General features: G+C 40.6%; 1 protein-coding gene across 1 annotated transcript in view; it reads right to left on the bottom strand.

Annotated features, from left to right (window-relative positions):
- LOC140734711 (cadherin-related family member 3-like) overlaps positions 1–12,175 on the bottom strand; it is a 52,443-nt gene extending 40,268 nt beyond the window's left edge. Inside the window, exons 1-2 of the mRNA XM_073059054.1 lie at positions 12,124–12,175; positions 4,931–5,096 (exon numbers count right to left, since the gene is read on the bottom strand). Coding sequence (XP_072915155.1) covers positions 4,931–5,096; positions 12,124–12,144 — 187 coding nt within the window. The 5' untranslated portion in view covers positions 12,145–12,175. The remainder of the gene's footprint in view (positions 1–4,930; positions 5,097–12,123) is intronic.
- Between the last annotated feature and the right edge of the window lie 3,858 nt (positions 12,176–16,033).

A 16,033-nucleotide genomic window follows, 5' to 3' on the forward strand; every position in this document is an offset into this window, starting at 1 on the left:
ATATGGTTTCATTGCACATCTGTATTTTGCATTATTATTTTTTAATGCACATTTTGTGTTTTTTTCATACCTCAATACTTACATTTTGTATTTTAAAGTACATATATGTTTCTGACTGAGCAACCTTGCAACAATTGTTTTCTTTGGGATAAATAAAGTTTTATCTTATAATAATGAATAAAAGCAAAAGAATTTGAAATACATAAAAAATCAAAATCATATAAGTAAGCACTTAATCTAGAAAACCACTTATCACATCCCATTATCCTACATTTGAATGAATGGGTAGACTATACTTGTGCATGTTCTGGGAGCAGATCCTGAACTCATTTGCTGAGGAACTGCTAAAATTGGGCCTTAAATAGTCTAACACAGGGGTGTCAAACTCATTTTAGGTCACGGGCCGGATTGAGCAAAATGCAGCTTCATGCAGGCCGGATCAGTCGGACGTGTGCGAACGCAGCTTTCGTTGCCTCCGTTTTTTCAGCCTGCTCTCATGTGTCTCAGTCTCTGCTATAACTACAAAGTGTTTCACTTTACAAATTCCGTTTCTTATGAAGAAGACTGCCGAATAAACACTAAAACCCCTGAAAACCTGGTACCTGAATAAACTCAGCATTAGCCATATCATACGCCATAGGCGCTTCGATTACTGGGGCCAGCTTTAATAGTAATTAGATATTATCTCGCGGGCCAAAGATAATTCCACCGCGGGCCGGACTTGGCCCGCGGTCCTTGAGTTTGACATATATGGTCTAACAAAAGAGTACAGTCAGGAAAAGACTGGTGGAAGTCACTAACAAGTTCAAGTCTTCTTCCACTTTCCGAAATGCATAAACAGGAATCTTGAATACCATGACAAATACCTGGGGGAGCAGTGGCAAATATTAATGAAAATGTCTGCTCTGGGCTAACACCAGGGGTATCATAAGTGAAATTTGAAGGGGAACTAGGAAATGCTGAAAAAAACTCAGCAGGTCAAAAGGTACCTGTGGAAAGACAGGAAGTTAATATCTCAGTTTTGGAACTCTTCATTAGAACCGAGAGTAAAGGATAAGTTAAACAAGGTAGCAGAGAAGATATTGGGAGGGGATGGGGTGTAACAAGGGGAATTTCTCTGATAGGTGAAACAATCAGGTAGTTAGGAAATTTAAAAGTTCTTGTATGTAATGTGTTGCTAAATGTTGGATAATCTGATTATTGTGTTGTCTGATTATTTAAGAAAAGAAATAAAGGGGTGGCAGGCAAACATTCTTTGAGGTGGAATGAGCTGGAGTTACGGAGAAGTTCGGAACATGCATGTGTTGATGCATGACACATGTATAATGAAATTTCACAATCTGCACTGAATTTTCAGTACTCCTGCACTAGGAATTGCTCAGTATAGATCTGGAACCAAGCAGTCACATTGAAAGCATGCGTATTTTCAAAATGCACCTATAAGTGTTTCATTATAAATACCTTTTGTTTAAAGTTCAAAGTAAATTTTATTATCAAAGTACATACACGTCACCATATACAACCGTGAGATTCATTTTCTTGTGGGCATACTCCGTAAATCTGTAGACTAGTAACTACAACAGGATCAATGAAAGATCAACCATAGTGCAGAAGAGAGCAAAATGCAAATGTAAATAAATAACAAGAAGTAATGAGAATATGAGATAAAGAGTTTTAAAGTGAGGTCGTTGATTGTGGGAACATTTCAATGATGGGTTAAATGTGTGCAGTTATCTCCTCTTATTTATTTTATACTGGTTACTTCTGTGGAAGCCAGCCAACCATTGGGTCCCTGGAACATTGTAACTGTAAGTGCCTACACAACAGGAAGGACAACAGTGAAAACAAACAGAAGGAAAACACATGGCTGAGAGCAGGGGAGGAGAACAAGATAGCTGCAACAAAATATTTAAACAACAGGCAAGTAAATAATTTGTCATAAAGCCAAGACTAATTACAGGACCATTCACACTGACTAATGGCTAAAAAGAACATGTTCTTTTTTTCTGATCGCATGGAGGAACTCAGTAGGTCATGTTGCTCTGGTGAGACAAAGATTTTCAAGGCTGTCCATCTGGGCGGAGAGCATGGAGTAGAGACGACTACTATAAAGAGATGAGAGGGAGGGGTGAGGTGAGGGCTGGCAGAAAATAGGTGGAACTAGGCGAGATGGGGGAAGGGGTTAGATGGTTGTCAGATGGGGCCAGGTAGGTGACGAGAAGGGCTGCAGCTGGTGAAAAGAAACGGGTCAGAGAAACAAAGGAGGCAATTGAGGGGAAGGGGGTTAGAGATGGTGGTTGAAAGGTGATTACTGGAGACACAAGAGTCTGCAGGGGCTGGAGTCTAATAAGTAAGAGAAGTGATCTTTGGAATAAGACAAGGGAGGAGTGATGGGCAGATGAAACCAGTTTGGGAGGGACAGGAAATTCAGTAGATGAAGTGCTTGGGTGATGAACAGATGGAAGTATTTTTCAGAAACTGGCGTTTCCAGCTGTAAGAAAGTGCAACAAAAAATAACCGCACACAAATCACAATTTCTATTCTTGATCTCTCCTTTAAAAAATGCGTTGAAAGAAGAAATAACTTGAAATTAACTGGTAATATAATTCAAAAGATTATAAAGTGAGATTCCTTAAACAAGAGGAGCTTTTATTTCACAATGCAACTCCAGAAGCACTTTCTGATACCAAAGCCAAGTATGCACCAATGTTATCTCTGACCAGTAATCAATTTGTTCAGAGAAACAATACTGGACTGGAAGTTATTTCTTCCATTGACCTACCAGAGCATAATGCCCTCAAAAGGTAAAAGCACATTCAACCTACAAGGTCTGATCCACCCAGAGTCCGTGTATAGGCAATTAATATATTTGCCTCCCATCTTTCATAATCCAGAATGTCACAAAGCACTCTACAGCCAATGAGGAACTTTGTGAAGTATAATAACTTGCACATTTGACAGATAATGTGCTCATATCAGTCATCAGTCCCCACAAATAAAGGATGATCAGGTAATCTATTTCTTGTAATGTTGATTGATGCATAGAAGTTGGCCAGAACCCCCAAGAGCTCTTTCTTGATGCCCTTTCAATTGTTGCCCTGGGATCTTGTCAATTCTTCCAAGAGAATAGATGTAGATTCTTATATTAAAAAAACTCCACCCACTCCCCCTGAACTAAACTGTAAGTGTTACCTGCCATGAATCCACAAATAAAGTTGAGGAAGCCATGCATAAAAAGACCTATATTTTCCCCCATGGTCTCCATTTGATCTCTGATCAGGACTGGGAACTTTAGCTTTCAGTTTTACAAACCCTTGGGTGCAATTGAAATTTTGCACTGAGCAAAACTGAAGGTAATGGATCTGCTTCCTGCTATAAACCAAATTGGAGCAGGCAATTGGCTGGTGAATAAGCAGGAAGCGATTCATGGCTGTACTTCTCTTCTGAACTTCATACCAAATAAGCGTCCTCTTCTCCCTTCCCGAAGGAATAAAGGAGACCTAGACATATTCACTTTCCTTCTTCGGTTCCATTAATTGGTGCATTTTCTTTCCAAATGTGGATCTTTGTCTCACCCTACCCCCAGCCCATGATAATGTGTAGAGCTCAGTATGAATACAGTAAAAGAATCTCGGGGATGTATATGGTGACATGTATATACTCTGATAATAAATTTACTTTGAACTTCGACTAAAAAGGTAGAAGAATCAGAGAGAGGGTCATAAAGCCATATGGCCAGGAAACAGGCCCTTTAGTCAACTGATTTACTGCAAACCATTAAGAACAGTTGTGCATTAATCCCATTTTATTTTCCTGAGTGCTTCCAGTTATTTTTCACAAGTTTTCCATACTTTCAAAACTCTTAAAATCTTGCAGGCTATATTGGCCCTAGTTTCCTTTTGGAGGAATGATGTAGCACCTCTCAAAACCACCACATGTTCGATAGCTTTTCACAGCCAATGAAATATTTTTGGAGAGCTGTCACTCCCACAACGTAGAACTGAATTTTAGCCGAAATTCTCCATGGAAATCACAGGATCAATAGAAACTTGAAATACTGAAACACAGATCAAATTTCACTGTGGAAGTGAGTGCAACTTGCAAATCTGAAGCGTTTTATTGCATTTAAGTTCACTCTGACCAGTTATCAGCTGGTCAAGTGATGGAGCACTGCAATATCTAATTAAGATTGGTAGCCTCCCTAACCTGTCGACCTCGGTAATTTGCTCACTGTAACGCTCACAGAAGTCTGTCACTTGGTACCTGAAGTACCCATTCCTTCTGTCTCAAGCAGCAGCCAAGAGCAATCGCCCACCCCACAAGCTGGGTGCTACCAATTTGGCAGCTGTGGGTTGCAGCTGCACTGTAATGATTAGGATATTGCTAGTCTGGATTTTTACCAGCCAATCATCCTACACTAACTCTCTGTCCAATCTGCCAACCAGTTCCTGCCACCCCTCTTTCCTCACTTGTCCTCGTTGGTTCTTTATAGCTATGATCCAAAATTGTTGGGCGACCTCACACACCCATTTCAACTCATTCATCTGTCAGATGGAGCCTGGATCTTGGACTTCACTGGTCACCTGTCCAATGTTGTGGAAGAATTCTTTCTGGCACCTAGATCAAAAGTTAATACCCAGTCAACAGTGCTATAAAACAGATTATTTGTGCAATACCCCATTGCTTGTTATGAACAAATTGTCTGCCACATTACAGCATTGACCAAATTCCTTCAGCTCTGAAACACTCTGAGATTCCTAAAGGTACTAAATAAATGCAAGATGTTCTTTTTTTTCATGCAAAAATCTTCCCTCATATCTTTAATGCCATATTCTTCAAATGCCCTAGAAAAAATGTTGAAAGCACTTGTCTCGCATGATTGGAATCTTTGAACTCTGCATTTCCTCGTTGTTAAAATTGCTCAACCTACCTCCATTTGCCAGATTATCCAGGAATCTTGGAGGCTCATTAACATCAACTAATAAAACTGTAAGTGTTTGGAAGTCTGTGTTCCCCTTATTATCTTTAACGAAGATCAGTAAGTTGTAAGTGGATTGAGTTTCATAGTCCAGTCCAGGGTTTTGTGACACTGTCACCTGTAACAAGTGGAAATGTATTTTTAACATCACATGTAGCTCACTGGGAGTGAAATGAATTAAGTGTTGATAGAATTTGCATTTTGAAGGCAGTTCATCTACAACTTCAAGGTCATTTTACATAGCTTAACTAATAGTGAATTTAATCTGATTTACTAGGTGGAAGGCTTGAAGTAAGAATAAAGCGATTTGACCCTTGCAGCTGTTATGACATTCCCACAGAATTTCATAGAACATAGAAATTTATAGCTCATTACAGGCCCTTCAGCCCATGATGTTGTGCCAACCATGTAACCCACTCGAGAGTCTGCCTAGAATTTCCCTACCGCAGAGCTCTCTATTTTTCTAAGCTCCATGTACCTATCTAAGAGTTTCTTAAAATACCCTATTGTATCCGCCTTCACCACCGCCGTGGGCTGTGCATTCCACGCATCCACCACTCTGTGTGAAAAACTTACCCCTGACATCCCCTCTGTACCTACTTCCAAGCACCTGAAAACTATGGCCCCTTGTGTTAGCCATTTCAGCCCTGGGGAAAAGCCTCTGGCTATTCACATGATTACTGCCCCTCATCGTCTTATACACCTCTATTAGGTCACCTGTTATCCTTCGTCGCTTCAAGGAGAAAGGGCCAAGTACACTCAAACCATTCTCATAAGGTATGCTCCCCAATCCAGGCAACATCCTCGTAAATCTCCTCTGCACTCTCTCTATAGTATCCACATCCTTCCTGCAGTGAGGTGACCAGACCTAAACGCAGTATTCCAAGTGGGGTCTGACTAGGGTCCTATATAGCTATAACATTACCTCAAGGAGCTTGAACTCAGTCCCATGGTTGATGAATGCCAACACACCATACACCTTCTTAACAACACTGTCAACTTACGCAGCAACTTTGAGTGTCCTATCAACACGGACCCCAAGTTCTCTCAGATCCTCCAAACTGCCAAGAGTCTTACCATTTATATTGCATTCTGCCTTCAAATTGGACCTACCAAAATGAACCACTTCACACTTATCTGGGTTGAAGTCCATCTGCCACTTCTCAGCCCAGTTCTGCATCCTCTCGATGTCCCACTGTAACCCCTGACAACCCTCCAGACTGTCCACAACACCCCCAACCTTTGTGTCATCAGTAAACTTACCAACCCACCCTTCAACTTCTTCATCCAGGTCATTTATAAAGAGAAGGGGTCCCAGAACAGATCCCCATGAAACACCACTGGTCATCGATCTCCATTCAAAATACAAAGCATCTACAGCCACCCTTTGCCTTCTGTTGGCAAGCCAATTCTGGGTCTCCTTAGATCCCATGCCTCCTTACTTTCTGTAGGACCCTCGCATGGGGAACCTTATCAAATACCTTACTGCAATCTATATACACTACATCCACTGTTCTACCTTCATCAATGTGTTTTGTTACATCCTCAAATAATTCAGTCAGGCTCAGAAGGCATGAACTGCCCTTGACAAAGCCATGCTGACTACCCCTAATCAGATTATGTCTCTCCAAATGCTCATAAATCCTGCCTCTCAGGATTTCTCCAACAACTTGACCACCACTGAAGTCAGACTCACTGGTCTATAATTTCCTGAATTATCTCTACTCCCTTGGACAAGGGAACAACATTTGTAACACACCAATTCTCCGATACTTCTCCTGTCCCTATTGATGACGAAATGATCATTGCAAGAGGCTCAGCAATCTCCTCCCTTGCTTCCCACAGTAGTCTAGGGTATATCTCATCCGGTCCCGGTGACTTATCTAACTTAATGTTTTTTAAAAGCTCCAGCACATACTCTTTCTTAATGTCTATATGCTCAAGAGTTTCAGTCCACTGTAAGTCAGCCCCAAAATTGCCAAGGTCTCTTTCCCTGGTGAATGCTGAAGCAAAGTATTCATTAAGTACCTCCTAGGTACTTCTGACATTGCTATGAAATTGCCTTTTGTAGATTGGCCAGTGTCCTGACCTTCATCACCAAGGCCATATTGTGAAAGAGAAATCCTGGAATTAGCTCCAAAACACTACAGTGCATTTTATGGGTGGTGTATATCCAGTGATAGACACTGTTGTCAATAATAGAAACATTATAGTCATATTTTCAGTACATGTCACTTATATTAATGTCTATATGTAACATATACTCACGTATGTGTCACATATACACACCACCTATATGTATTCAAAAGGCATAGAAACAAATATTCAGCCTATATTTCTTTTGGACACATAGTCTGAAAACAATATATCTTCTGGACACAGTTTTTAGTCTATGTGTCCAAAAGACAAATAGGCTAAAACCCTTCAGGTGTCTTTTGAACATGACAGAGTTGTCGTACATCCGATGTCACCTCCAACCTCACTGGAAGTTGTCTTTTCACCCTTGAAATAGCCTTCTGCAAATTATACCTAGTTTTCTAGTACAGACTTGGCTCACCAGACTGAAATGCACCAGATCTAGCCTTCAGCAGACGACGTACCTCCTGGTTCATCCGTTGCTTTTGGTTTGGGAATGTACAGTAAGTCTTTGTAGGCACAGACTCATCCACACAGGTTTTAATGACAACTGCAGCATACTCATCCACATTCAGAGATGATTCCCTGACTACAGTCCACTCTACCGATTCAAAACAATCGCTCCTGTGCTTCTCATGTTCATACCTTCTTGGTGCTGCAGTCTTCAGTCTCTGCCTATACTCAGAGAGTAGAAGTACAGCCAGGTGATCAGACTTCCTGAAGTGAGGGCGTGGAATAGCACGGTAGACATTCTTGATGGTGGTGTAACAATGGTCCAGGGCGTTGTTTCCTCAAGAATTGCAAGTGATCTGTTGATGGTAATTGCTTAGTGATTTTTTCAGACTGGCCTGGTTAAAATCCCCCAAAACAATGGTGGAGGTGTTACAGTACGCTGTTCTGTGTATGTTGATCCCATTACTCAGGTCATCTAAAGCCTGACTGAGATTTGCTGGACATTACCTCTGATGAATTCAACGCCTTCTACGCATGCTTTGAAAGGGAGAACACCACTACAGCTGTGAAGATCCCTGCTGCACCTGATGACCCTGTGATCTCCGTCTCAGAGGCCGATGTTAGTCTGTCTTTAAAGAGAGTGAACCCTTGCAAGGCGGAAGGTTCCAATGGAGTACCTGGTAAGGCTCTGAAAACTTGTGCCAACCAACTGGTGGGAGTATTCAAGGACATTTTCAACCTCTCACTGCAACAGGTAGAAGTTCCCACTTACTTCAAAAAGGCAACAATTATATCAGTGCCTAAGAAGAATAATGTGAGGTGCCTTAATGACTATCGCCCAGTAGCACTCACATCGACAGTGATGAAATGTTTTGAGAGGTTGGTAATGACTAGACTGAACTCCTGCCTCAGCAAGGACCTGGACCCATTGCAATTTGCCTATCACTACAATAGGTCAATAGCAGATGCAATCTCAATGGGCCTTCACACAGCCTTAGACCACCTGGACAACACAAACACCTATGTCAGGATGCTGCTCATCAACTATAGCTCAGCATTTAATACTATCTTTCCCGCAATCCTGATTGAGAAGTTGCAGAACCTGGGCCTCTGTACCCTCCTCTGCAATTAGATCCTCGACTTCCTAACCAGAAGGCCACAATCTGTGCGGATTTGTTATTATATCTCCTCCTCACTGACAATCAACACTGGTGCACCTCAGGGGTGTGTGCTTAGCCCACTGCTCTACTCTCTCTATACCCATGACTGTGTGGCTAGGGATAGCTCAAAAACCATCGATAAATTTGCTGATGATACAACCATTGTTGGTAGAATCTCAGGTGGTGACGAGAGGGCGTACAGGAGTGAGATTTGGCAACAAGTGGAGTGGTGTCGCAGCAACAACCTTGCACTCAACATCAGTAGGATGAAAGAGCTGACTGTGGATTTCAGAAAAGGTAAGATGAAGGAACACATACCAATCCTCATAGAGGGATCAGAAGTGGAGAGAGTGAACAGTTTCAAGTTCCTGGGTGTCAAGATCTCGGAGGATCTAACCTGGTTATAAAGAAAGCAAGACAGTGACTATACTTCATTGGAAGTTTGAAGGGATTTGGTATGTCAACAAATACACTCAAAAACTTCTATAGCTGTACCGTGGAGAGCATTCTGACAGGCTACATTACTGTCTGGTGTGTTGGGGGGTGCTACTGCACAGGACTGAAAGAAGCTGCAGAGGGTTGTAAATTTAGTCGGCTCCATCTTGGGAACTAGCCAACAAAGTACCCAGGACATCTTCAAGGAGCGGTGTCTCAGAAAATCAGTGTTCATTATTAAGGACCTCCAGCACCAAGGGCATGTCCTTTTCTCACTGTTACCATCAGGTAGGAGGTACAGAAACCTGAAAACACACACTCAACGATTTAGTGACAGCTTCTTCCCCTCTGCCATCTGATTCCTCAATGGACATTGAACCCGTGAACACCACCTCACTTTTTTAATATATATTATTTATGTTTTTGGATGATTTATAATCTATTCAACATATGCATACTGTAATTGATTTATTCCTTTATTTATTATTATTATTTTAGTTTTTCTCTTCTATATTATGTATTGCATTGAACTGCTGCTGCTAAGTTAACAAATTTCATGACACATGCCGTTGATAAAAAACCTGATTCTGATTACTGCGCTTGTAAGTATAAATGTTTGTGCACATCTGTGGCAACCGAGCCCAGGGAGTTAGCTTCAGGGAATATATTTCGATTGGTATGTAAGACTATGAAGCACCCTCCAATTTATTTGTGATGTGCATTTCTAGCATAAATATATTCATGGTGTATACAGTCTGATTGGAGGCTCCAATGTGCAGGATCGAAAGAGGCTGCTGAGGGTGATAGAAACCATCATGGGCACAATCCTCCCCACCATTGAGGACATCTTCAAAAGATGGTGTGTCAGACAAGTGGTGTCTATCATTGAATGTCCATCAGGGACCATCAGAGCAGAGTACAGAACTCTGGAGACCCACACCATTTTAAGAATAGCTTAAGACCATAAGATCATAAGGCACAGGGGCACAATTAGGCCATTTGACCCATTGAGTAGGAACCACCATTCCACCAGGGCTGATTTATTATCCCTCTCAATGCCATTCTTCAGCCTTTCTCTGTAACCTTTGGTGACCTTACTAATCAAGAATCTATCAAACTCCGCTTTAAATATACCCAATGACCTCCACAGCCATCTGCAGTAATGAATTCCACAGATTTTCCACCCTCTGGCTCAAGAAATTTTTCCTCTTCTCTATCATAAAAGGATACCCTTCTATTCTAAGGCTTTTCCCTCTGGTGCTTGACTCCCCCATTATTGGAAATATCCTCTCAATGTCCACTCTATCTAGGCCTTTCAGTACTTGGTAGGTTTCACTGAGATCTCCAGTCATTCTTCTAAAGTCTAGGGAGTACAGGTGTACAGCCATCAAGTGCTCCTTATATGTTAACTCTTTCATTCTGGAAATCATTCTTGTGAGCCTCCTCTAGACCGTCTTCAATGCCAGCACATCTCTTCTTAGATAAGGGGCCCAAAACTGCTCACAAAACTCCAAATGCGGTTTGACCAAGGCCTAATAAAGCCCCAGCATTAGATCTTTGCTTTTAAATTTTATTCCACTGGAAATGAAAGCTTTCATTGCATTTGCCTTCCTTACCACTGACTCAACCTGCAAGTTAACTTTAGAGAATCCTGCACAGGGACTCCCAAGAGAGAGAGGGAAAACAAAATTCCATTTTGCTGGAATTTTTCCCACTGTCTGCTGAGTTCCTCTTTTCCACTGAGCTGCAGTGGGCAAATGGCACATACACCCCTGGCTCCACAATTACATAGCTAAGAATGGCCACTGTCTGTAGGATTCAGTACGTTCTCCATATGACCCCACAGATGCTCCAGTTTCCACTCACAGTCCAAAGACGTATGGGTAGTTGGTTGGTTGGTGGCATGGGTATAATCGAGCAGCATGGACTCACTGGGCTGGAAAGGCCTGTTGCCGTGTTGTATCTTTAAGTAAAATTAACCAGCCATGTACATTTCACTCTTGGAGCAGTGCTGAATCAAATATTGAAGATAAGGAGATAGAGTTCAACCCAGATAAGTGTGAGGCAGATGGAGTTCAACTCAGATAAGTATGAGGTGGTTCATTTTGGTAGGTCAAATATGATGGCAGAATATAGTATTAATGGTAAGACTCTTGGCAGTCTGGAGGATCAGAGGGATCCTGGGGTCTGAGTCCATAGAACACTCAAAGCTGCTGTGCAGGTTGACTCTGTGGTTAAGAAGGCATACGGTGCATTGGCCTTCATCAACTGTGGGATTGAGTTCAAGAGCTGAGAGGTAATGTTGCAACTATATAGGACCATGGTCAGACCCTACTTGGTGTACTGTGCTCAGTTCTGGTTGCCTCACTACAGGAAGGATGTGGAAACTATAGAAAGGGTGCAGAGGAGATTTACAAGGATGTTGCCTGGATTGGGGAGCATGCCTTATGAGAATAGGTTTAGTGAACTCGGCCTTTTCTCCTTGGAGAGACGGAGGATGAGAGATGACTTGATAGAGGTGTACAAGATGATGAGAGGCATTGATCATGTGGATAGTCAGAGGCTTTTCCCCAGGACTGAAGTGGCTAGCATGAGAGGGCATAGTTTTAAGGTGCTTGAAAGTAGCTACAGAGGAGATGTCAGGGATAAGTTTTTTATGCAGAGTGGTGAGTGCGTGGAATGGGCTGCCGGTGATGATGGTGGAGGCGGAAACAATAGGGTCTTATAAGAGACTCCTGGATCGATACATGGAGCTTAGAAAAATAGAGGGCTAGTGTTAAGCCTAGGTAGTTCTAAGGTAAGGACATGTCCGGCACAGCTTTGTGGGCTGAAGGGTCTGTATTGTGCTGTAGGTTTTCTATGTTTCTATTTTTCTAGAACAATTTTTTTAAACCAATTTACTCCTGACTCTCATCACTTGTAGTATCTTGTGTAAAAGTGTTTTTAAAAATAGTTCCTTACCTCCAGCTGTAGACCACGCATTACAGAAACAGCAAAAAAGTTGTTGACTGGATTGCTATTTGCTATTTTGGCAGCTAGTGATACATCTTTAATTGTCGAGTTCACAGAAAAGTTAAAGATAGAGACTCCGACAGGTGTTCCTTCTGCTATTTTTACAGTCGCAGGTAAATGAAGAATTTTGATAAATCCACTGACACCTCATGATATGAGAAATGGGAAAATTGAGAAAAACATATCATTACACTTACTTTACTCAACATTGGTGTAGTTGTTAACATTAATTGAATCATCAGTAATTTAAATAGATTATGGGATCCATACCGGCACATTGACCAACAAAAAAAATCATTTTGCTTAGAGATAAGGTGCATTTTGTAAAAATTATACAACAAAATTGTCTAAATTGTCAAACTATCTCATGTACAGCATTAACACAGTTTTGAGACTATTTGGGCCAAATTTCTGCTTTCTTGATGCAAGAACTTAGTAGCAATGCTTTACAAATGCATATAGTCTGCCAAAAACTATACTTCTATACTTTCCCAGTACCCTATTGATTTTATATATATATATATTCTGCATTGTGTAAAATAATCTCTTTAATATCTGATTAATGCTATCAGTGTGTTTGCTGCTTACATTCTGATTTCTACTTAACCTTGTCCAATTGTGTTTTTGAAGTACAGATCAAAGATATTTTTATTCTTATTTGAAGTTTGTCCATTCCTTTATTACAGCATCTGTTAAGTCTTCAATGCATCCACAACAGTAAGTGTTTAGAAAGGTGAAACATCATAGTGCAAAACTTCTGATCTGAAACAAAGCAGTGGATACTTGAAAGGAATCCTTGGATCTTAGTCGAAGAGGACTGTCAGAAGAGAAGTGGTAGAGAGGTTTAGTAAGGATGGTTGATTTTACCTTCTGACAAAGAGGATGGTGTACTCCCAATACTAATCTCATTTTCACCACACTAATTATGGAAGCATTAGCTGTCATCATGCCTGCATTTTTTTAACTCTTACAAATTACCCCAAAGCATTCTGATTCAAAGCTTATTGCTTGCAACAAGGAAGGCATCCTGCCCTCGCTCTCATGAGATATAGTGACATTTATTAACACTTCCCATTGTCAGCTGGTGCAGGGAACAGATTCTGGGAAGATACCACAGCTCTTTTAAGACACAAGAGGGCCACAGATTCTGAATCTGAAGCATAAAAACAATCTGATGGAGGAACCCAGCGGATCGACCAACATCCTGATTCAGGGTTTTGACCCAAAATATCAGCTATTTCTTTCCTCCACAGATGCAGTGCGACCCATTGAGTTCTTCCAGTAGATCGTTTTCTACCACAGCTCTTTAATTCCTTCCAGATTTCTAACGAATGCTCATCGTGCTTTTTCTTTATGTTTGTGCAGCCTTTTTCTTTTCCAAGATATTGATAAATTCTTAATAGTGATTAAATTTCCTTACACAGTATGTCAGCATCTGTATGATTCTTATAATCTTTGGAAGAGCAGGTTTCCAATCCTCAATGCAGAGGAAAGCACTGCCTTTTGACAAGAATCATCAGGGGATTTTGCATTGTCTGATAAATTTCCTTCGCAGCTTGGCCTCTTGTCTGCAGGACACTGCATTGTCTAACAGGTTGATTGAACATTCATGTTTGAAGACTTTGACTCTTTTGTTAGATGTTAAATTTATCTAACACCGTGTTTCCGTTTACTGACCGGAGCTTTAGCACAATGGCATCTTCCCCCTTCCTCTCCGGTCCTGAAGCAGGGTCTCAGCCCAAAACATTGACTGCTTATTCATTTCCATAGATGCCGGCTGACTTGCTGAGTTCCTCCAGCATTTTGTGTGTTGCTTATCATGAGAAGTTGTTTATTTTCCCCTTCAGTGCAGCCATGTTCAAATGACTAGGATATTTATCCCAGGAGAAGCTGTGTAGTTTTGAGACCAGTCCAGAACTGGATAAAATCTAACTGATAAACTGGACTAAGGCTTAACAGTTGACACATTTTAAATCTACACATGAATAATGGTTTCCTCTAAAGGTTGTTTAATGCATTAATTGATACATTTGGCATTAATTACTGTAAACAATAGTAAAGATAAATTGATTGCCACCACATCTGTAGCCTACCATACTATGGCCTGCCCTAGTCGCTTCTGATATTGTCACGTTTTAGTATTTGTCCCATCAAAGTACAAGCATTATGATCCCATTGTGGAGAGCAGGTGTATTTCTATGTTGAAACCATCATCTATAAACAAGTAGTAAGGAGCTACTGCATTCTGATTTTCCTTATGAATTCCCCAAGTGTGGAATTCATAACAATATCTTGATTCAATGCTTTCAACTGGGTAAAAATAAACCAAGGGACTTTATGAAAAAAAGTTATATCAAGTTACATTTCGGGATATGGGACATATGAACAAAACCTTTCAAAGAGGTATGTATATTTTATAGGAGAAAATGTTGGCAAGATGGAGAGTTTGAGGAAACGAATTCACAACTTCAATCTCAGACAGCTGACAGCACTAATGTCAATTAAAATCAGGGATGAACCAAAGGCTATCATTAAGTCAGCACAGAAATCATGGGAACTGCAGGGCTGAATGAATTTACTGAGTTGAACAAGTTCAAGGAAGGATTTAAAAATCAAAGATGGGGATTATAAAATCAGGTTACCACTCAAATGGCAGCAAACTTGATTGATGGTGACTTACAGTGACTTGATTAAGGTCAGCAGAGATTTAAATGGAAAAAAATGAAAACTGGTTTTAGATTTTAAATTTAAAAATACAGTTGCAAAGCTCAGAAAGGAACTTACCTGGCATTTCTCCTATATAGCAGTTAACAACGAGGAACAGTACAAAGAAATTAGCAGTAGTGCTCATGGTTAATATTCTCAGGTCTCCAGACTTCCTCTGCCTTGTCTGTGTTGGAGATGGTTGCTCTGAAACACTGAAGTAACCCCAGTAACCTGTGAGTTGTGTGGACTTTCTGGCCCATTTATTTGGCCTGAATTAACTTATGGGTGAGCCTAGTGAATCACAGGACCTAATCAGGGAGTCAGTTCTCCATGGGCTTGGCCACTTTTCAATTCCTTTATGTTAGCTTTACCTAATCAATCACACTTACTTTGTTAGTTCATCGGTGCTATTCAAAAGTTCAAAGTACACTTATTTTCAATGTATGTTTTATGCCTCCTAGAGATTCGTCTCCTTACAGGCAGCCACAAAACAAAGGAACCCATTAGAACCCACTAAAACAAAAGAATACCACCAAACACCCCCAACATGCAGAAAAAAAGACAAATCATGCAGGTCATGCTCTCTTCTCTGCTGCCATCAGGAAGAAGGTACTGGAGCCTCAGGGATTACACCACCAGGTTCAGGAACAGTTATTGTTGTGCATTTAACATTTCAGAAATATTTGAGTAATATTTTAAATATCCTGTTTGATTCAGCATTCTTGTTCATTTAAATAACTCATTATGGCATATATGTAAGAACACATAAATTGCATATATATCAAGATATCACTAGGTCATACATACGCATTTTATTTAAAGGAACAATTAAACTGCAGTAAGACACATTCTGTTGGACTCTTGTCTGTTCTTGCAATTAGTTTAAAGTTTTGGAGTTACAAAACATGACAGTGCTGATGAGGAAGTTTTAAAAGAACCCAAGATGGTTTTTTGAAGTGCAGCAAGTTCAAGCAAAAAAAAAGCACAGCAAAAAACGATTGAGTGAAAAAAAAAACAGTGTAGCACATGCTTCTTCAGAAATGGACAGAGACTGTTGAGGGGGAATAAAGCAAAATCAGAATAATTCATGGATTCATAAATACTGAGTACCAGGTGATAATAATCAAAAAGGAGCAGAAATGGCATCCTGGCA

Source organism: Hemitrygon akajei, chromosome 10 (assembly GCF_048418815.1).
Source record: "Hemitrygon akajei chromosome 10, sHemAka1.3, whole genome shotgun sequence".
Lineage (NCBI taxonomy): Eukaryota > Metazoa > Chordata > Chondrichthyes > Myliobatiformes > Dasyatidae > Hemitrygon > Hemitrygon akajei.